The following is a 22,936-nucleotide window of genomic DNA, read 5'->3' as shown; positions in this document are numbered from 1 at the left end:
ATGATCAGCTCGGTGTGTGTTTCGTCTTACCGGGGGCGCAAGTCGGGCAACAAACCTCCGTCTAAAACATGTCTCAAGGAGGAGATGTACAGAGGGGAAGACTCGGACAAAATTACCATCAACGTGGGCGGAACTCGACATGAAACCTACAAGAGCACCCTCAGGACCTTGCCGGGGACACGGCTGGCGTGGCTGGCAGACCCGGACCCGCAGGTCAGCTCCGACTCGGACGCTGCGCCCCCGAGCGCCGAGCTCTTCTTCGACAGACACCCGGGCATCTTCGCCTACGTGCTGAACTACTACCGAACCGGCAAGCTTCACTGCCCGGCCGACGTCTGCGGTCCGCTCTTCGAGGAGGAGCTGGCGTACTGGGGGATTGACGAGACCGACGTGGAGCCGTGCTGCTGGATGACCTACCGACAGCACCGGGACGCAGAGGAGGCCCTGGAGACGTTTGAACCGCCGGACCCGGAGGCCGAGGAAGACCGAGAGATGCCGAGGCGGTTCGGCATCGAGGACTGTCCCGACAGGTCGAGGAGCTGCTGCGAAGTTTGGCAGCCGAAGGTCTGGGCTTTGTTTGAAGACCCGTACTCGTCCAGAGCAGCCAGGGTGAGTCCCGCAGGTGTTTTATCCTCTGAGCGCTTTAATGGGCACATGTCAGTGTGAGACCATGAAACCGGTAAGGGATTTTTCCATTTACGTAAAATAGACGCACGTGATGTCCAAATCTACAGGTGTCCCTATACATCTCTTAAAGTGCGCTATATGAACTATCTGCGTTTGTATTTACACTTTTCACGTCAAAGTTTTTACCATCGACCCATTACAATTAGGATTTCTCCACACCAGTTGTTTTAGTCCAACTTGTTTGTTGTCTGCAGGGTCAGCAGCTCAATTCAATTTCAATGAACTTTATCTCTCCAGGATAATTCACTCACTATACTGCTTACCGAGTCCTCCTGTAACATCAAGACAGGACGCAATGAAAAGCAGCACTCTGTATAGTCTGCATGTGCACTTGTTTGCCTTTACTACTCAAGGGCCTGAATGTTACTGCTTGGGCATTTAGTTGTAAACTCCTCCAACCTAATAACTCAACTTGATCTAGTGAGTATAAAAAACGTATTAATAGCTGCATTATTTGAACCTGGCAAGGCCAATAACCATGTGACTGTGACTTTTAATTCTAAGTAAACCTGTTTTTTTTGGAGTTAGAAAAAAGTCTGGGAAGTTTTCGGCAGTAGGAGTTGAGGCTCGATGTGGTTCTTTGTAGGGCAACGTTTCTTTGTTTGAGGACACTCCTGTTTTCAGGGCATATATTCATATCATCACATCTGTTTCATTGACTGTTCCCAGGAACAGACGTAGCTTCGCCAATGCATCAACTAGGGATTGAATCTCAAACATCTGTTCGGATGTTTTGACTTGCTCACGTTTTAAACAACAGTCCAACAGAAAATCATACAAACACCAAGTTTGTTCTAATTCGTTTGAGCAGATAGTAAAAACAGAAATTATTGAGTGCATTACTGACGAGGGAAAAGAGATAAAACAAAAACAAAGGGAACCAAATGCAAAATGATACTATAATGATCAAACTATTTTCATTTTGTTCCTTTCTGATATATTAAGAATACAACTCAAAAGCACTATATGGCAACAAGTCATACACCTCTGTCCACATACTTTTGTGTACTTTTCGTCCAGACAAGGAAAGTCATAAATTATAAAAAGTGTTTAACCCACTGGCTGTGTAAGAACTGTCCTGCTCAACTCAACCCCATCCAACACATCTGGAGTGACCTGGAGTCAGGCTGTATTACCCAGAATCAGTGATGGACCTCAGTGATGCACCTGTTGTTGAATGGAAGCAAATCCCTGTATACTGGTTCCAAAACATAGAGACTTGTAAAGCAGTATGTTACGCCCAGAATTTTGGAACGAGATGTTCTGTGTCAACTACAATCACACTTTATGGGTGGATTTTTCAGGTGTGCTGTAAATGTTGGCTTTACTTCCTCATTGTTGGTGTCCCGCAGAACACACTGCTGTATGTGTAATAGTAATAATAATTGAGAAATCAACCAATTTGCGTTCCTTAAACTGTTTATATTTGTTGTACTCTGAAAAAAAAAACTAATTCACAGACAGAAATCTACAGCATTTCATATGTAGTCACTTATGTTTTGGCTCAGGTAAACCCCAGAGAGATCTAACTCCCTATTGGACCTCCTATAAAACAACAACAACAATAGATTCCAAATACATGTACAGTATTTTGGGGTTTAAGACGAGTAATGCTGTGTTTATAAAGTACTAACAACACGAGTTACAGAAAAGGAGCATATGAACATCCAATAGATTTGACCATGTTCTTGGTCCATGCCTTCTGAAACATGTAATCTGTTCAAAAAGATGTGAATGATCAACAAAAATGATGAGCCAACATGACATATCAGCCTGATAAAACAATGTAAAGGCTGTTTTTTGAGCTGTTAAAAAGGGCTATGGACCTCCAGGACCCCAAACAGAACATTCAAGTGAATGTAGTGTATCTCTGTGCTAGAAGCCATGACAAATGTATTTATTCAGCTCCCAGTTGATAATTATATATTTAAAAAATGTGGCACGTGTCCAGCACTCTCTCCCGATGACTAAATGTAGCTTGCACTCATGTGAATAGCAGGTTTTTTTTGTTTTCATTTAAATATATATTATGATATTGTACCCAAATGCTGAAAATAGAGAAAATGCTGTTTCATGACAAAAATACAGTGCTGCTGAAGTCTTCCCACACATCCTGTTCAAGGGTTGCTCTCAAAGCTTCTCTAAACACTGAGTGTTTAAAAGGCTGCAGGAGTGTATGTCCAGAGTAAATCATGCTTTATATTAAACAGAAGAATACACATATAATCATCCATTTATCACAACAATCTAATCTACAACATTGAGAGAAACCCCACTGCCCTATTTGTTGTGTCGTTTTTGCCGATTTGTGAATGCTATTTTATTCAAAGATTGTCACACCTTAAGTGTTTGACATGTATTTATGATTTCAAGACGTACACTCCCCCAAAGATCAATCTCAGTTTCTAAGTTCATCACGGTGAACGAGATACACGTTAGGCTTATCGATAAATGTTTGTATGTTGTAAAATCATTTTGCTCTAATTTCTTCCACAAGGAATAACAGCCATTTCTAAGCGTTTGAAAGTATGCTCTGCCTAATGGCTTAGCAACAAAAGCAGCAGAGCGCTTAATGAAGTAAACATGAAGGCAAGTATCGAGTGTCACTAGTTGTTAGGCAAAGGGCCAGGAGCTTTCATCGGTCAAAACAGAAAAATGCTTTTAGTCCAGAGAGAGAGAGAGAGAGAGAGGCTGATGCTCACTCTAATTTCTGTTTGCCTGTTTATGGAGTTGAATGGTCTATTCAGAGGCTCCCGCAGTGTTGCAAAAGTTCTTATTGCATGCCAGTCACAATACAAATAGTGCTTATTTTAGTTTCCCGTCCAGGTGGCATTTGCAGGCTGTCACTGTAGAACAGCCGACATCTCTGAGTCACAGCTGCCATCTGAAGATGACCGCGCGCTCTGCCTGCCACTTCATCACGCCTGTCTCTCACCACTGAATATTTGTAAATTAATCAATCAGGGTTCTCACTGTAGATGTGAATCTGGAACTATGTAACAAGAACGAGCGAAGGCAGATCCTTATTGACCCGCTCATAATGGTCATTGTCTATTTCCTCTCCAGCTGACCCATGCAGGTATGTTTGCTCTGTGTGCATTCTGAGAGGAGTGCATTTTGAGGGACTCACGTTACCTTTATGGCCTTTTTATTTTCAAAGAGCCTCTGAGCTCAGCTCAGGTAATGTGATGCTTGAAAGCCGGAGGGAAGTTAATCATTTCCCGCCACATCCTCCTCACTATCAACCATGACTGGAGGTGCAGCTCTGGGAAAGTCTGCACATGAAGACTGTTCTGATGATGGCACTACTCAAAAAAATCAAAGACACGAGAGGACCATAATACAGCATGTACTAGAGCAGTAATGGTTGTAAGATTTAAAGTACTTTCACATCAGATGAACTGCGTAAGTAGTGTAGTCCCCGCTGGACGTGCTAGGCACCATGATCATCATCATCATGGTGATCCCACGACTTTTCCTCTCGCGTCACCAAGAGGTTGACATTTGCGGTTTCGAGTGAAATGTCTCAACAATGAATTGCCAACACGGCAAACTAAGAGGGTGGCAATGAGGAGTAAACATTACACCTGCTTCACATCAGCATGTCGGCACACTCACGTTTGCATTTACTGCCACAGAGCCATGAGCCTGGTTGTAAACGCTACACAGTCCTTCAATTTTAGGGGACAGAAAGTTGAAATAACCTTAACATTAAGTTAACATAATATGTGGTTGCACATATATGTGGTTGCCGACTTAAAACCACATTTTTGGAGGATAGAGCCAAAATACTAATATTGTAATAGTATAGAAATAAACATTATAACATTACGTTATTTCAGTTTAAACACCTGGAGCGCTCCGTGACACTGGAAGTGTACCAGGCTTTTTAATCTCAGAGTAGTTGCATGTGACAATTAGACTTGACATTAACATTAAACGCAATATTTCCTTAATTCCACAGCGCTGCTGCCTGTAATTAATCACCGCTGTGGTAATGGGCTGCAAGTGGTTGAGCAATTAAAACTGCCTTTCCCACAGAAAGGAGCAACGTATTCTATCCCACATAGAGAGACAAATCAATGAGGGATTAACTGATGTGGGATTGTTGAGGTCTACATTTCCAATAACCAATCAATTTGGCAATAGAAAATGCAGTTGTGTTTTTATGTGTTCAGATTTTACACTTACATTTCTTATTGAATGACGTTTACATTCAGATTCAATAACTGGATAAAATAGCTTGACATGAATTTAGATTTTTTATTGTCAAATTAAATGTTTAAAAGACATTCATCCTCATTTAAAATGTCCAGAGCATTAATATCGCAGCAAACAAGAATTTGCGATGTAAAGATATGGTGAAGCGATGTTTACCTGAGCAGAGAAGGAAGTCGCTGTCCTTCTGTGTGTGTTGTAATAAGAGTTTGTTGAGAGCTGTTGAGCGGCAAAAGAAGCGCTTTAGCAACTTTAATTATGTATAGATTAGTTGTGGATATACAGATTTAAATAATGTTGTATGAGCGACAATTGTACAGTTAAATATCAATATCGGGTGAAAAGTCTAACCGTAATAAGAAAATAATATTGCCTTTTCACCTTTTGTCTCCATGGAATCACATCAATGTATTCACTTTTCTGTCATCAAATCCTCATTAAAACCTCATTTGTGTTTCTTTCTGAATATGAACCCCATCCTCACACGTCCCATTACATCTCTGTGTGACACCCAGTTGATAAATAATAAAGAGCCTTCTGGGCTTGACTTTCACAGCACTGACACCTTTCTCTGCTGCTCTGTGATTGGAACACCGGATTTGATTTTTTAACACATCAAAGCAGCGCAGCCTCGTTAGACAGAGACTCTTAGCACACTGAAGGAGGGATGTAATCCTGTGAGATTATGCTGTCTGTTTATTCTGCTCAATTCTAATCTGTTTGCTGGAAATAGATATGACTGAAAATGTAATCTTACATCAACCAAACCAAAGAGTGGGTCCTTCAGTTAAAAACAGCTTATTCAACAGTTTGTAGAAGATTGGCCAGATTAAAGATTGTTTTATCAGCTTCAAACCTCACAAGGATTGTAGACGGTGTATTATATTATTGTACGTTTGAGAAGGAGCGACATGTCAAATAAGAGAGAAGTCAGTATTTTTCCTGGCTTTTTCTCCCAGAACTTTATTACAGTAAAATCTCACATGAGTCCTCATCAAGATAGCTTATGCTCAGTTGTTATGGAGATGGTTCAGTTGTTGTCTAAAGTATAGAATTAAAGTTGCATCCTCACAGATGGTCGTAACCTCTGTCTATGATGGTCTCCGATGTGGGATGCGGATCTTTCTCCAGTCGTCCAATGACTCCTGGTCGATGACCTTTGCCCCGTATTCAGTCTTTGGTTTTGGGTTCACAGACAGCTGATGTTGTCTCTTGTCCAGGGTCCTCTCTGTTTCCTTGATGTGATGTCAAACACGACTCTGGTCTTCCTGTCAGGGGGAGTCCTGTGTTGAGAGCGTACTAGCAGAGGTCTTAAGGTGTTCATATAATATTATGTTCTATTAAAGCCACACAAAAGAGACTCAATGGCATTCCCTGGTGATGTGGTGTTCGTCCTGGTCGTAAGGATTCTCAGCATCAACTTCTTGTACCTGTTGGTCTGGAGTTACTCCATCTCTCTATCAGCTCTGTGTAGGAAGGTTTTCACCACTGATCTTTTATGTTGTAGGTAGTGGTTTGGGGATTTTCCATGTCCATGTTCAAAGCTGAAAATGACTTAAAGCCCTCCAATAGCAAAACGAGTCAAAACTTAGAATTGAGTTCTACCTCCTCCAATATTGTTTCTTGTTTTATATCGCAGTTTAGATCATCCCTACCGCTTCTGGTTTCAATGAAATATAAACGTGTGACAGTGAATAACTTCTCCACAGAGAAGCCCAGCTGACAGTAGTGCACATTCATTGTCCCCCATCTCCAGGTGGACTGATCCTGAATCAGTGTGACATGAATTCTAAGAAAACATCAGAAGTGGCTGCTCTCATGGGCGTTGCAGCTGCTGACTGCTCAGAAGGCTCGTTGTGGTGGTTCTTGCGTATAGCGTGTGAGTGTTAGTAACAGAGCGTGACGCTGAACAGCTGGAGGTGATGGCCGTGATGGGACTCCCCAGCTGCTGCACCCTGACGCACAGCCTGCTGCCTGTTCCGTGTCCCTCCCTCCCGCTCTGGTCTTCCCATCTGGGACCGGGCGGCTGTCCCCTCGGGGGGATCATCGGCTCTCTTTGCACACCGACACCTGATGACCTTGGCTCAATGTCTTTTTGCCACCAGTGATTGGCACTACGTATACTCAGAGGCTTTGCTGTACTGAAGTGAAAGTTGTCATTTATAGTGATGAACTCACAAATAATTGTCATCAACTCTGCCGTTTTCGTGAGCTCTTTGGAGCTTTATAGAGTCTTTTAACGCATTATTCAGCTGTCTGGCCCACAACTGCACTGTTCTGGTCTCACTGCTCTCATAGTGTTGTTTTCAGTTAAAATGTTCTAAAAGCCCTCTGCACACTACCTGCTCAGCACCAAACACCAGTCAGACACAGCTGGAAACTAGCTGGTAAATATAGTGAAAGATTTAGGAGTGAATATTGGACTTAAATACACAGAGACAAACACAGATCTAAATGTATGCTTTATTTTACGCTGTTGTCTTCTGGGACATAGATAGAAATCTGTATGCTAACAAGTCCGCCATGACAACTATTTAAGATATGTCAGTGTTCATGCCAGTTGGCCAAAAAAATCAGTCGCTGCAGGTTTAAGTTAAAGTAGAAAGCCTGTAAACATTACGAGAGAAAGTCCAGCATTCAAATTATTAGTAAGTAAAAGTTGAGATGTTCTATTCGCTAAATGTACTTAAATAAATGAAATAAATGCATAGAAATGGGCTTGGTGAGAGTTGTACTATAATTATGGATACATTCATGTCTAAATATCATTTTATTGTTGCAATTGGTGTTAGTGGAACTATTTATTACCAGTCCCTTTTCCTGGAGCTTTCAATCAGATCTCATGGTCTTCATCAGCAGATGTAGATTGTTCATCTCAGCCATTTAAATGGAGTGAATGAAGTGAAATGTAATGGCAATTCAATCTGATCACCAGGCTTACTAAGAGCTGGAACTGGAAAACAAATGTAGTAAAATACACATTTAAATATTTGCCACGGACATGTAGTGGAGCAGCATAACATGGTAAACATCAAACGTTGTTGTACTGTAAGTAAATCTAAAATGTAACTATTTATCACCAGCAGAGAAATTACCATTACAGCAAGCAGACCATAAAGGTAGAAAGGAGCTGGATAGACATGAAAAGTAGATAAATAACTAATATGATACATAGACAAGCACTATATGTATATAACCTTGAGTCAGCTTTAACCCTCAGGAAGATTGTAGAAGCTACATTTACATTCCCAGGAAATTAAAAACAAAAAGCTGCTTGTTAACATTCATCATCAGCAGACCAACATGGAAACACTCTGGTGGCAAAGAGAGATTATCACTCACACACTGTGGCTGTTTAACGTTTCCACTATTCAGCTGTAAACATGATGTTGTGGTCCCACTTTGTGACAGACCTTAAATCAACCATACAGAAACATTTAGATGCTGAACGATTCATTGAACAACACAAACACTTGGACACTAAACGGCAAATAAATAAGAATATAAACAGCCAGAGGGTCAAATGCTTCACTACAAATCCCAAAATACTTTCAGAAAAAGAAGTGGCCCCCACCTACACAAACACAGGTGTGAGGTCAAGCTGTTATTGTGAAGACTTCCTTGTTAATAAGCCTTTTATGAGCAGAGCAAATTGTCCTTGTGTGTGCCAGGACCTCCAGCCCCTTCCCTGCAGAGGTGCCCCTGGCTGCAAATATCCAGCTCTGTTTAGTTCTTGAATAAACCGTCTGGCATTTGAATAAACTGAACACTGTTGAGGCCTGTTGGGCTCATCACAAGCAACTGGACTCACTTTTTATTTTGGTGGCTGCTGATTTATTGTCATACCGAAGGAGCATTTTTTTTGTGTGATGTGTTTTTGTCAAAGCCAGAAAAGTGTGAAAATGTGTTTGGCTGCAAGATGTTTTATTTAAACCCATTAAAAATAATTGTCACTTGTTGAGACGAATACAGAGGTTGATGAAACAGCTGGACAGGTTTTAGAAACAACACAATGGACACATTTATTGAGGCTTTTGTTTTTCCAACAAACACAACCTCCTGTTTGCAAGTGTGAACGTGTCCAGGCTTCAACCTACTGGATGTTTGGTGGGCTGGAGCTTAGAGGACATCATGAAGGTCCCACATGTTGCTTGGTGTAGCTCGTTGCTGGCAGGGGAAAAGAAGTGGCTGCAGAGGGGGCACCTGTCTGCCTGCACTGTCCCCAACAGAGCGAGCATTGACGAGGACCGCAGTGCATTGAGGGAATTGTGCACTCTTAATTGATAGAAAATCTGCAAAATAAAAAATATGCTACTTTATACATTTACATCACCAAAGCCCAGGAGGAAACTTTCACTTGTAATGGAGTATTTTACATTGCAGTATTCCTATTTTTATTTAAGTATCTTGTGTATTTCTTCCACCACTAACTAATGTTGATTGAAAGAGACTAACAGAGGAGAAACGACTTTGTTTACTGGTTTTAAACTGGTTGAGAAGAGTAGCAAAATCCCTCTACATGGTTACAATCCTCAACTTCAGCGACTGTGATGTGCTGAATAAGTAACTAATCCAGCCGTGTGTTTCTGTTTGCTTGTTGTGATATTCCCTGTGACTGGTTGGCCTGGTAATGCTCAGGGAAACCTGTATCTATGCGACGGGGAACTCTGAGCTCCTCCTGGGGCTCAGAGTCGGGGCTTCACGGCCTTCCCTCTTGTCTTGCAGCTCATCATCTTAAGAGGATCAGAGCTGTGTGACAATAGAGATACGATCAGACGTAAGCTGTCCCATTTGTAATGATTTTATTTGTTCCACAGTGAGTTAGTATCTCCATTGGGCATCACATGCTTTATTTGTTTTTTCTAATCGTAGACCCAAACACTATAAAGCAGGTTGATATACAAGAGGCCCCTGGAGGAAAAAGGGAGCTGAGTGCATGCAAGGTACAGGTACATATTTATCCAGCTGAAACATTAGAAAGGTTGGAGAGGCATTGCAATTTGTCACGGCTTTAGTAAACAATAAAGACAGATCAGGTATGAGTTAGCACACAATAGGAACACAAACACAGACAGGCATGGCCATTGTTCCGGATCAGGACAATGCCATGCAGCCACATTGTTCAATTTACTTTCCATCAGTTTGACTCGCTCGGATTTTTGTTTGGATTTGTACTTTTAAGAGAGATCATTTGTGTTTTTATCGTGTAATTGTCAGAGGGAACACTGATGGCAGTGTTTCACTCTGTGAAATATGTCTGATAAACCTGTCAACAGGACAGGTGACTCTTTCATGACTCGGCCGATTGTCCAGAGTCTCTTTTCCCAATCCGCTCTGTGTCGGCAGACTCTGCTCATCCCTTCACTTCCTTTTCCTCCACTTGTGGTTCGAGACGACATGAGCTGTTACCAGATGAACCAAAAACCTCCTTTTTCGGAACAAAATCAAACCTCAAGGCTATTTTCTGATATATGTAAATCAAAATTCACACAGTAAGTCAGTGTTGGCACCATGTGAGCGCCTCAGCATGATTCAGGCTCTGTGTTCATGGCAGTAATTGGTTTGAAATTGGTCCGTTTTGTCAAGAAAGAAAATTATCTTGGCTCCCAAGTCCTTTAAAAAAAAGAAAAATATATATTCTCTCATCAATCTTAGAACTAGAGTGGCAGTGGACAATCACAAGAATGATTTCAATCCTGGCAGGTAATAGGATGTCATGAGGAGGCGTAGTGGCAGTGGAGCAGGAAAAAAGTTGATTATGTTTAGTTAGTAGGTTTTATTTTTTGGAAGGGGGTGGGGTATAGTTGGGCAGCATAGTTGCTATAAAATGACAGTATTATGGTTGCCTTTTATGATCTTAATTATCATTGACACTCATTTGTTTTGGTTTCCTGGAAACAAACATTTGCAGTGCATTTTTGTACCTTTGCTTTCATTGTGAACTCTTCATTTATTTATTCTTTTGCCACGCTAGTGGTACAGTGTAGGGATGACATCATTGTCAGTCGACTAGCTCATTGGTCCAGACTGAACTATTTCATTGGTTGCCATGGACTTTGTTTCAGAGATTAATTTCCTCCTCAGTATGAATTGTAGTAACTTTGATGGCCACCTGATTTCTCATTTAGCGCCATCATTATGTCAATGTTTTTATTCGTCCAACACTTTGGTTTGCAAATACCTTCCAAACTCAGCTGTGCTAACTGTGTAATGCTAACTAGCAAATGTTAGCAGGCTAACAAGCTGAAATGGTGAACATTGTAAACACTGTCTGCTAAACACCAGTATGCTAGCGGTAATACCACATTTGCATTTAGCTCAATACACTGCAGTGCAGCCTCACACATGTTAGGCAGATTAAGGTTTTTCTTTCCCATTTGGGGAATACTGGCGGGTAATGTTTTTCCATAGTAGTCTGGGTAGCCCTCCACCTCTGTATAATTTGAATATGGTATATTTGTATTTTATTACATTGAGGATAGTTAAGAGATATCAGGGCTCAATTTCTAAACTTCATATGAAGTCATTATTTTAAGTGAAAAACTAACTTCACAGTGAATGATTCATCACAATTAACATGAATCCTCACTTTGATATTGTCAACGCTTGTGTCTTATCATAATGTTTCTGTTCTTGACTTAAGTGTTAATATCAGTGTTTAGTCTTTGCTTACTGTCAATCATCTCAAACTCACTGCCGCCGCCAGAAAATAATCCCTCAAAACAGGCTGCTTTCACATCAATGTCGTTTTTGTCAGTGATACTGTAAAGTTTGACAAAAATAAGTCTTATAATATAATTACACAAAAATCCATGCATATTAATTAGTTGGAAGGCATGAAATTGTAATTATTTGTTTTATTTGTCTTTTATAGGGAGTGGCGTTTGCCTCTCTCTTCTTCATCCTGGTGTCCATCACCACCTTCTGCATGGAGACCCATGAAGCCTTCAATGAACTGCATAACCATACGGAGACGGTGCTCGTGGGCAACGTCACACAGACCGTGGAGAGGCTGGAGATGGTTACCAAGCCCATCCTCATCGTTGTGGAGGGCATCTGTGTGGTCTGGTTCACATTTGAGTTCCTGGTGCGTATCATCTGCTGCCCACGCAAGTTGGTCTTCATCAAGAACACGCTCAACATCATTGACTTTGTGGCCATTCTGCCATTCTACCTTGAGATGGGCCTGAAGGGTCTGTCGTCCAAAGCTGCCAACAACGTGCTGGGCTTCCTCCGCGTGGTGCGGTTTGTTCGGATCCTCCGGATCTTCAAGCTGACACGGCACTTCGTAGGCCTCCGCGTGCTGGGCCACACGCTGAGGGCCAGTGTCAATGAGTTCCTCCTTCTCATCATCTTCTTGGCACTGGGTGTGCTCATCTTTGCCACCATGATATACTACGCCGAGCGCATCGGAGCCAACCCCAACGACCCCACAGACTTCAGACACACGCACTTCAAGAACATCCCCATCAGTTTCTGGTGGGCGGTGGTCACGATGACGACGCTGGGCTATGGAGACATGTTCCCACAGACGTGGCTAGGCATGATGGTGGGGGCGCTGTGCGCGCTGGCCGGGGTGTTGACCATCGCCATGCCGGTCCCCGTCATCGTCAATAACTTTGGGATGTACTACTCGCTGGCTATGGCCAAACAGAAGCTGCCGAAGAAGAAGAAGAAGCACAACCCAATCCCAGACGCTCCGACTGACTCTGCCTCGTTTGGGAAGTCGGAAACAAACTCGCACAGAGACAGCACTCAGAGCGACACGTGTCCGCTGGCTGCTGAGGAGAGCGTCAGCAGAAACCGCTCAGGTCAGCCTGCAATGCAATGTTAAAGGGTTCATCCACGTTGTCTTTTGTGTCATCTTTTCTGATGAAAACATTTGCACACAAATATTTGTGGTGCTCACATCATTGAAAAATTACCTTTTAATTTAAACAGTAATGTCTGTCAACGTTGTCCTAGTTACTCAGAATAATCCATAGACCTCACTGAACATTAGATACTTTCTACCATGAAAATATTCTCTTTTCAAATTGTTATCCGTGTTTTCTTTGGATTATCCAGAGCATTGGGGGCATTGTTGCAGGAGAGAAATGTTGGACATGTTTTTGATTTACTATTTATTATTTAAAATGTCTGTGTTGTTAACAACACAAATACATTTGCATTCACCTGAATGGTATTAAGGCAAAAATTGGGGTAAATAAAACAAAAAAGTGTCTTCATGACTAAAAACCACTAGAGGTAAATTAAAAAATATTTTCTTTGTAATTTGGATGAAGTGACCCTCTTAAGCTGATGTTCTGTTTATTGAATTTATTCATCAGGTTTTTCATTTACAAGATTGTTTTGTTTGTGATGATAAATATTTGAGAGGTCTTGCGCTAGTTAAAACATAGCAGCCTGACAGTTTGTCTGGCAGATGAAATGTGCTTATTCATATAGACGGTAAGACACCATGATCAAATTACTCTTCATAACTTCTCCGACAAATTTAATTTAATCACAGAAAAATACAGATTTTGTGCAATATACCTCTGCCTTTGTCTGGGCACTCGGGGCAGTCTCAGTAAAAGCTTTGGCATTTACGTCTCTGTGTGTTTTTGTCTTCCTGTCAGACTCCAAACAGAACGGTGATGCAAATGTGGCCCTTTCAGAAGAGGAAGGCTGCAGCCTGACCCAGCCGCTGTCGCCCAGTGAAAAGTGGTCCCTGCGGTGCTCTCGAGGGCGAGACAAGACTAAGAAGGAGGCCACCTGCTTCCTCCTAACCCCTGGAGACCCCAACGTCCATACTGGTAAGTTACATACATATCAGTGCACACCTGGATATACACATTTACTGTTTGTACGGTTGCACACCATTTACTTCTCTGAAAAAATACTAATTTGGTTCGATTGGTATGTCATGAGGTGAGTTGTGTTTCCTCCACTGGCGCTCTCTGGGACTTCAAGAACATCCTGTTAGTTAGTCAGTCAGTAAAGTTCCTGACAGATTACAGGTACTTAAAGGGAGATATTAACGTTTTGGTAAATCAGCTTTTTTGTGAAGTTATTTGAGAAGATTGATACCGTTCTCACGTCTGTTCTCCAAACTGCTAACCTGGCTCTGTCCAAAGGTATAGATATACCTACCAGCTCCTCTAAAATTCACTAATTAAAAGTTGTCTATGCAATATTCAAAGCATTAATATAGCAGCAAATAACCATTTGCTATGTGAAGATAAAGTGGAGTGATGTCTACCTTAGCAGAGAATGAAGTCGCTCTCCATCTGTGTGTGTTGTAATCCGAGCTTCTGCTTGCTTTATTGACACAACCAAGCCGCTGCGCGAGCTTTTTGTGCATGTGAGCGTGCCCCACTGGTTAGCTCACGGCCACCGCTCCGCACTGCTCTCATACGGCTGTTACAGCTGATAATGACGTCCCAACAGACGGTGGAAGCGTAGCACCCACCGTCTGATTCCCCTTCAGGTAAACACTGTTAGCTCTGTCAGCACTTTTGCTAGTTAGCGCTGTTAGCGCTGGTAGCACCGTTAGCTGTGTGCTACGGGTTCAGCCTTTGCCACATTGAGGGCTGTGTGGAGGCAATAGATGTGGTCTGAATTTCAAATGTTGCACCTTTTAACATGTTATATCTTGTTTTATTTATTATTACAAATATCGAAGTGCAAAAATGACATATTAGTAGTTTTTACACTTTGGTACCAAACAATTTGTTAAGACTTGTAAGAAAAGCCCGATATACTCAAGCATATGCTTTCAGGTTCATATACAAGCATTTGTAATGCAAGTTGGATTAAATCAAATCAGTCATCTTGTCGACATTCAGATTGCATTTATACACCTTTGACCTCCGACTCTCTGTGATTACTTATTTAACACCAATATTCTTTAATTTTGACTATTAGAGGAGCTGTCTGAAACCGGTAACATGTGCACAATAAAAAAGGTGAAGCTCCCTTAAATGTGTCAATTGACATCCACTGTCAGCCTGCCGTCTCTCTCTGCTTGAATGGCTGCCGGATCTCACATCTGAGCTACCCAAAGTACCCAAAAGCCCCTTGTGAGAAGAGGCTCTATATTTGGCAGTCATAGATTCATTCCTGACATCCTGAGCACACATCCCACCCAGTCAACATCCTGACTTTCGTCCGCAATTAGCACAACGACACTGAAGGTGTTTTCCTGCAAAAATGCACTTTACCGAGATGCATTTTTCTACCAAAGGTCATTAGCACATCACTGTGGAGGAAAAAACAACACATAAATGGGGCACTTACTGTAGCTTGGCTGCTATGAGACAATATACTCCTCTCCCTTTTTTGACAACCCATTACAAGGAAATGGTATTTGAACATGTGTGTTAAAAGCCTCGTCAATCACTGAATGTGTTGAGTGGTGTAGATTGGTGTCGGCTAATGGTATGTTGTCACATGACCATGAAGAAGGGATGTCCGTCGACAAGTCATTAGTCAATATAAAATCCCTAGCCTCACAGTCACAGTGGGAAAGACACAAACACAGAGAAACACAAATCATCACCAGCCTGCTTTCACGCTGACTTCTCTAATATTGCGCTGAAGTATCTGGTCAGCTCATGAAATTGCCAAGCGAGCTCTCTTCTGATAGACAAAAACGATTGGAAGCTAAGCAAAGCCAGAACATCTCAAAACTAATCTTTGAGAGAGAGAGAGAGAGAGAGAGAGAGAGAGAGAGAGAGAGAGAGAGAGAGAGAGAGGGGAGGGGGTAATTCAATCCTGAGCCCTGTGTCTGGTGAGTATGTGGATAATGACATCCCAGTCTATTACAGGGGAATATCGCACATACACAACACATTTTAGCGCACATTATCTGCAAAAAGGGCTGTTCACTGTTTCCTGACAGTGTTAAAACTGTTGCGTCAGAGTTCAAAATCAAAAACTCCTTGTTTCTGTCCAACATGCAAGAAGCTGCCTTTTGTGATTGCAGCCATTTTGAGCTGGTTGGATGGAGATGGATTATGACACAGTGGCTCTGCTCTTCAGAGCTATGCCCATAAGGGATGGTGTTAGCTTAATTCCAGGGTTACAGGATACAATGTATGGATCATATTTCACCAGAGCAGTATGGCAGGAAGCAGAGAGAAGGACAGATGGACGCAGCAGATCTGAAGATGCTCAGATGGTTATCAGTGACAGGAAATGGTCTCCCGCCTTGCAGAGGGAACAAAATGCTGGTGAATTTGAAGTGATTACGGCCAGTCACAGGGAATCATGCGGCATTGTTGCAACAATCACCGTCACAATTTATACGTGCAAACACTGTCCTGTTGGGAAGTGCATTGCCTCAGCGACGTGAAAACCACCAGCTCGTATCCTTATGATGAGTGCATAATGGTGTGGCAAACCGTTCAAGTGCTGCTAAAAGGAAGCAGCAGGCGGATATTCAGACAAGCAGAGAAAAGGCTCCTGAGCTCTGATGGGCCTCCGTATTCCCGAGTGACTGGATGATTGCTCCTCATAAGTTTCCATTAACAACATGGGTGGTCCAATCAAAAGCCTCCTGCTGGCCTCTACAGTTCAGATCTGTAGGATTTCTCTGTCTGTGGAGTGAAGGTAAAGTAATACTCCTCAAACAGGAAACTTTAAACAGCAATTTTGATCTTCAATTAATACTTTTTTTTTTGTCATTTATCAAGCAGAAATGTAAAACATGTATAGGTTTCTGCTTTTCAAAGTTTAGGACTTTTCATAATTGAAAAATTTAAATTTCTTTGGGTTTTGAACTGTTGGTCAGATAAAATGGGCTTTTTGAAGATGTCCTCTTGGACTCAGGAAACCTGTTGTGGGCATTTATCACTATTTTATGACATTTTATAGATAAAACGCATTGATTTGGGTTTTCAAAAAATAAAGGATTGACTAATAATGAGAAGATTCATTAGTTCACAGTGACAGGTTACCAGCATGAACAGGGTCAGCTTTTATTCAGCAGAGATTATGTCACTACGACAAAATTATGCTCCAGGTCCCTTTTCTAGGTCTTTCATGCTTAAATCTTAATTCAGCGTGTTTCATTGTGTTTCTTAACAGAGACCTGTAAAGACATCCTCGCTGCCACTGGAAACTACGCTCAGCCGGAGGTCACCACGCTGACCTGATGCTGATTGGCTACTAAAAGGAGAAAGAGGAAGAGCATGAGCTCTCGGTGGAGTACATGCTGCGCTGAGCTCCTGTTTTGTTCTGGATGAACTGCGGAATGGATTCTCTTTATTCAAGACACGATTTTTTTTTTATTTCATTTTTTTGTCTCTGTCATACATCCAAAAACCCTGTAGTAGAAAACCAGTTGCATAAGAGATTTACCAGATGTACACTCATTTGCATGTTACAGAGCATTTTGCATGTGTTGCATGATCTACCATTATACAATGTGGTGGCTACCATTTAATCTGTTTATCATTTAGTGAATGTGTCTCAAAGTCTTAATTAGCTTCTTGTTGGGTCCTACATGAACACACAAGTTTCTGCCATCGTTTGAATAGTTTTGGTTATTCAACATCATAGACTTCTGTCTTTTTTTTTTCGCGTTGCTTTTCTTACAAGTTTGAAGTGGGCGGGGCTCAATCGAAAACATATGATGTCATGTATGTCAGTGCACCAATCAGGATTTGGCAACATTTGAATTGGATGACAGTTGGTGGGTTGTTTGGTCACTGTCAATCAAATCGGACCAAATCTCACCCACACAGTGCTGATGAAGCAGATTAATAGAGTTTTCAGTCGTAAACTTTTCATAAATATTATAAACTTAAGTTAATATTATTGGTCATCTTTGACTATTGCTTATTTAGTCATGAATAGTCAATGTTGTAGAGGAAGACTTTTCATGGGTTTTATGGGTGAGTCTCATTTGCTAATGAGATTTGTTAGCGTGATTTTCTTTATTTTTCACCTTTTGTAGTAGTACAGTATGTACAGAAGTGTCCGTTTTTGAACTATAAACAACATAAAACTTAATTGTCACCGGATTAATGTCTTTCGTCTATAAATGTTAACTGTCTAGTAAGAACACCCAAACACTTGTGAATATGGGTTTGTGCAGCAAAACTGTTACTGTGAACTAGGATTAGATGAGAATTTGAAATCATTGTTCGATCCTCAACCAAACAGAACCAGAATCCTCCGTTGGTCATCCGGTCTCTGCCTTCTCTCGTGCCACTACTGTTTAACACTGACCACAGGGACACAGCTTGTCCCCAGAGTGGTATGAATGCTGCTCAGGCAACACATTGTTTGTAAATCCTTGTACAATAAGGGTTTAACAAAAGAAAAAAAATCAGTTGAGCAGTATTTGTTTGTCTGTTACATTAGCTGTATACAATTAAGGCATCACCGCTGGTTGAGTCAGGACCAAATGTAGATTCTATTAGATTACATGGTCGATTTTTAGTACTATCATTAGTAAAATGAAATAAAATACATACAGTGCAATGCCATCAGTTCCATGTGTGGCTCATGTTGAGTAATGGAGCTTAAATGTGTGCAGTAATGTAATTTGTACCTTAACACTTCTGATTGTGGCGTCGGATCTGTAGAAACCCTGTTACATGTTTCAGCAGAGGAAGAAGCAGCAGGAGTGTGGTTTCTTTCACTTGTGACTTATAATATATTCCTCATGGTCTACCATAGTGGCCTTATGTTTAATAAACAAAGGGAAAGTTCATTTCATCTTCATTAGACTCAGCTCTGTTTCTATGACCCAGAGGTCTGTAATTATGTATAAGCACAGTTGTACGTACGTAGCACATGTCGAATAATTCTGGATCATTCCTTCAACTCTTTCCTCTTCTTTATATGTCATGTTTACGCACCATGAAATAGACGTTGGCCAATAAGGAAGCATTATTATTTTGATAATTAATCTGTTTCGCCTCATTTCCTGTTTTCCCTGTTTGTAAACTCGAATGTGATTGAGAAGCACACTCCGTTTCATATCTCCCCATTATGGATTGTATAGGTGTGATGGAATTTAACCCAGTCCAACTGCCAGATGTGTGCGTGTGATGTTGTATCATGTAGGCATGTGTTTCTATGCAGAAATAGAAATAAAATCCACCCCAACCCCCTCTGGTGTTGAAGATAAGATCTTGTCGTTTCTGTACATTTGTATTTTCATTCACAGCTTGCGTTATGGATTCTGCCCTTTTTTCCCCCCCATTACCTGCACAGTGCGGGGGTGTATATCTCTCTGCTGCTGCTGTGTCACCTACTGTACGGCTATTTATAGTGGTGGCACCAGTGTAGTCTGGCTTGGTGGCTTGTCTGGTGTAACAGCAGTCACAGCCTCCTGCTCTCCTGCGCCTCCATGATTATGTACCAAAGGTGTAGATGGCATACAGAACCTGTCACCATGGAGATTTGGGATGACAGGCAACACTAATTACTGCTCGGCTGCTTCCGTCTCCCCCTCCTTCTGTCTTTCACAGGCAAAGAAACACCACTCACTCTCTCTCACTCTCTCTCTCTCTCTCTCTCTCTCACACACATACATACTCAGCTCAGCGTGATCATCATGACTGTTGTTGCCCATGAAGAACGTTTTGATATTCGGGGATGTATTGTGCAGTGCTCTGTGGCGATGAAGGGAGGGGGGGGGCCAAGATGTCACGAGTGAGTCTAAGCCATCGAGGCTGAATGAATATGAAAGCAGACACCACGTCTCCGTACAAAAGTAGATTCTGTCTTTTAACAAAGCTAAATGTGGACTGAGATACTAATTGGTCCGATAGAAGCAGGGCGATGACGAGAAGATGCTCTTACTCTGTCAAACTCAGTATTTGGCTCCACTGATATGAAGTGACGTTAACTTAAGTAAGGATGTAAAGATGTTACGAGAAATATTAATCTGCACAAATTGGAAGGTTATTGGAGTCTGTACATGTGACGACATCTCAAGACCTGCATCTGCTTGAAGTTGAGGATTATACAGTATGTTGTGAAACATTGAACACTTGTGGATTTTATTTCATGAGCAAGATGCATTCAATCACAGACCAATTTTCTCAGTCACCTCTCGAGGTGGCAGTTTTGGATTTCTTTCTCTTGGTTGAAATATCTGCTTCCACCATAATAACACAATAAAGGCAAAAGGAAATTAAAGTGCTCACATTCCAGGTACGGGTCCACATTACTCAAAACAATCCAACACACAGATTTCATGGGGACTACAGTATACTTAAGTAGAATGTTTTATTTATATATTTTTTAAATGTGGTTTTGCTCATTTACGTGGCTGCTGTACTGAATAGTGGAAGTTGTCATTGTACTGGTGCGTGAGTGTTTTGCTTTCCTCTGCAAGCAATTTGTGTCCTTTGCATTCTGACGTTGCTTTTTTGTATTTATTTTGACATCTTCTTGTTTTATGTTTGTATATTTCTTAACCTGTCACTTTATTGTTTACAGAACAGAAGGCCTGCAGTTGAACATTATCCGACTGACTAACACTGGCACATCTACAGAAATGTTGATTAATGTCCATTACCTTATAAATAAAGTAATTAAAAGTTATTTGTTAATGCTGTGGGCACCCAAACAACATTCCATTCCACTCTATTGCTGTTGGCTATAGTGACCTTTCCTGTGCATAATGAATTAAATCAGATTTTATTTCAGTGTTTCCATCAAGTCTACATCAGCGTCCCCAATCCCCGACAACTGAGGCCACCTCACCCCTTCAGCAGACACACTGTCGATAACATACAACACTATTGGGCTTCAGAGGGGAATACAACACTTTACAATTGTACACCTCTGTGCTCAGTGGATGATTGACCAGCTGGATCCATTGATTTGTTTGAATGCCCTATTTTGATGACTATCAACACAAAGCAGCCGTCATGCCAGTACCTGATACTTCACTCTTGAATAGCTCCATTAGTGAAGCAGCATCTCCCGCTCAGGAGAGAAGATTGACAGATTTGCGAGGCTGTGATTCATGAGACAAGGTGAGCTTGTGGAGAAGAGGAAGTGGGAGCTGGAAGTCGAGAGAGAGAGAGAGAGAGAGAGAGAGAGAGAGAGAGAGAGAACCCCCTTTCATTTTCCCCTCATTCCTTGTTTTATTTTTTTTCCTCCTCGGTTGAAGGTTGTCATGACAATGTTGAACGCAGTTTCCATGGAGAGAGGCTGAGCCCAAGCCATTTCACCAGCTCATTGATTGGTGCGACGCTGTGGGAATAACAAACTTTCACTAATTTATCACTTTATGAGGATGAGATTTAGAGGGTGTGGAATATGTGGAATTTCCACTATATATAAGAGATAAGGAGCTTCTGTGTAATATATTGATTTTGTATCATTATTAAATTGTTGTGGCCTGCAAATCCTATGTGCAAAGTGAGATTGGGATCAATGTATTGAACTTACGTGAACCTACTTTATTGAAAAAAAAAACTGTCCATGTTGTTTGCAACATATCCTTGTTTTTTATTATGAATGAGAAGATATTTTTAAACAGGGATAAGGCTTTGGCTTTTATTCTCATCTTTTGAAGCAGGACTCAGCAACTTAAAACATCACAATTCAGCCACGGTAAAGCCACGCAGATGACATGTCAAACATGTCTGAATCCTGAGCAATGTAGACACTGTTTTACAGTATTAAAGGGCTTTTGTAAGTCCAGATGACACAATGTGATTGCTATGCAGATGGAGGTTTGGGGCTTTTTATTTTTTTTTCTTCCCACTTTCTTCTCTCCACTGTCCGAGTTAGACAGTAGTTCCCATTTGGAGAGCCAACCTTTATTAGCCTTCATAACTTGAGTGCCTTCATAAAATGCTGTGTCATGTTGTTTCTGGACTGAGCTCACAACTCATTAATATAATTAAAGGTTATTAATAATTACGGATTATGACAACTTACTTCCATAGTTTGGGCTTTTGTTCCTACCGGCATTAACAATATTGTACTTACCAACTTTATTGCAGAGATCTTGCAATGCAGCAATGTTGCTATAAATAAATCTGACTGGGTGAGAATCGTGAGAAAACAAAGACAAACGGTAAAATTATCATTCAAGCTTTCCATAAAAATAAAAAATAAAATCCATCACAGTTAAAACCTTCCATGTTCAACTTTGACCTGCCGTGCACGCAAACAGCAAACAGTGTCATCATAACCATATGAAATGATGGTAAAAAAAATCATAAGCAATACATTATAAGTATCCTCAAACAATATCCAAAATGTTGTCGGGGCACCAAATATCAACATTTTCCACAGCTGCCGTTCTGCCCGAGTGCCTCATGATCATGACCTACCTAAGGTGAAGAGCCCACTGACCATAACAACAAAACCCCAAATAATAAGTGAAACCAATCTGTGAGCGTGGATGGAGACGCAATGATCTGTGAAGAGCAGGAGAATTGTTTCTCAGTCAACTGTCCTAAAGGGAGTTTCCTCTCGCCGCAGAAGCATTATGTGTTCAGCACAAGGCCAGTCTCTTGCGGCCCACTAATGGGCAACACTCCCGGCTCTCCTGTGCCCAAGTGTGTCTGTGTGTGTGTGTGTGTCAGCATTGACCCTTCACATAACGAGCACAGCACCAACATCACACACTTTAGTCTTTAATCCTGGCTGGTTGGTTTTTCTAATCTGGTTAAGGGTCAATTCATCTTTAGCCGAAGGTGGATGTAATGTGAGATGACTGGCCAGTACTGACACTAAAAGGTACTGATGGAGTTTACTGTATGCAGCTCTAAGAGGAGGCCAAGAGGAGCAGTCATCAGGACATGGGAAACAGCTGAGTCAGTCACAAACAGCTGTTTGATCAGTAATGTTATAGCTGCTGAATATGATTCTAACTAGGCATGTTTTTACGTGTTGTTTTTTTGCTTTTAGGACTGAATATAAATGCTGTTTTCTTTTTCCATCAGACTCACATGTTGTGCATCCACATCTTAATGAGTAAACGAGGTGCAGCTGTGAAGCCAATGGAAAGGCCAGGCAGCAGAGTCGCTTCATCATGAGCTCAATTGGCCTTGACCGAGGGAGG

At 41.5% G+C, this 22,936-nt stretch overlaps 1 protein-coding gene across 1 annotated transcript; it reads left to right on the top strand.

Annotated features, from left to right (window-relative positions):
- kcnc4 (potassium voltage-gated channel, Shaw-related subfamily, member 4) lies at positions 1 to 17,045 on the top strand (the record flags this gene model as incomplete). Its single annotated transcript, XM_079178178.1, has 4 exons — positions 1 to 609; positions 11,780 to 12,716; positions 13,527 to 13,703; positions 16,978 to 17,045. The coding sequence occupies 4 exons, from the start codon at positions 1 to 3 to the stop codon at positions 17,043 to 17,045; spliced, it is 1,791 nt and encodes a 596-aa protein (XP_079034304.1).
- Between the last annotated feature and the right edge of the window lie 5,891 nt (positions 17,046 to 22,936).

The sequence above is a fragment of the Pholis gunnellus genome (assembly GCF_910591455.1).
Source record: "Pholis gunnellus genome assembly, chromosome: 2".
Taxonomy (NCBI): domain Eukaryota; kingdom Metazoa; phylum Chordata; class Actinopteri; order Perciformes; family Pholidae; genus Pholis; species Pholis gunnellus.
This window is presented reverse-complemented; position numbering and strand designations above follow the sequence as displayed.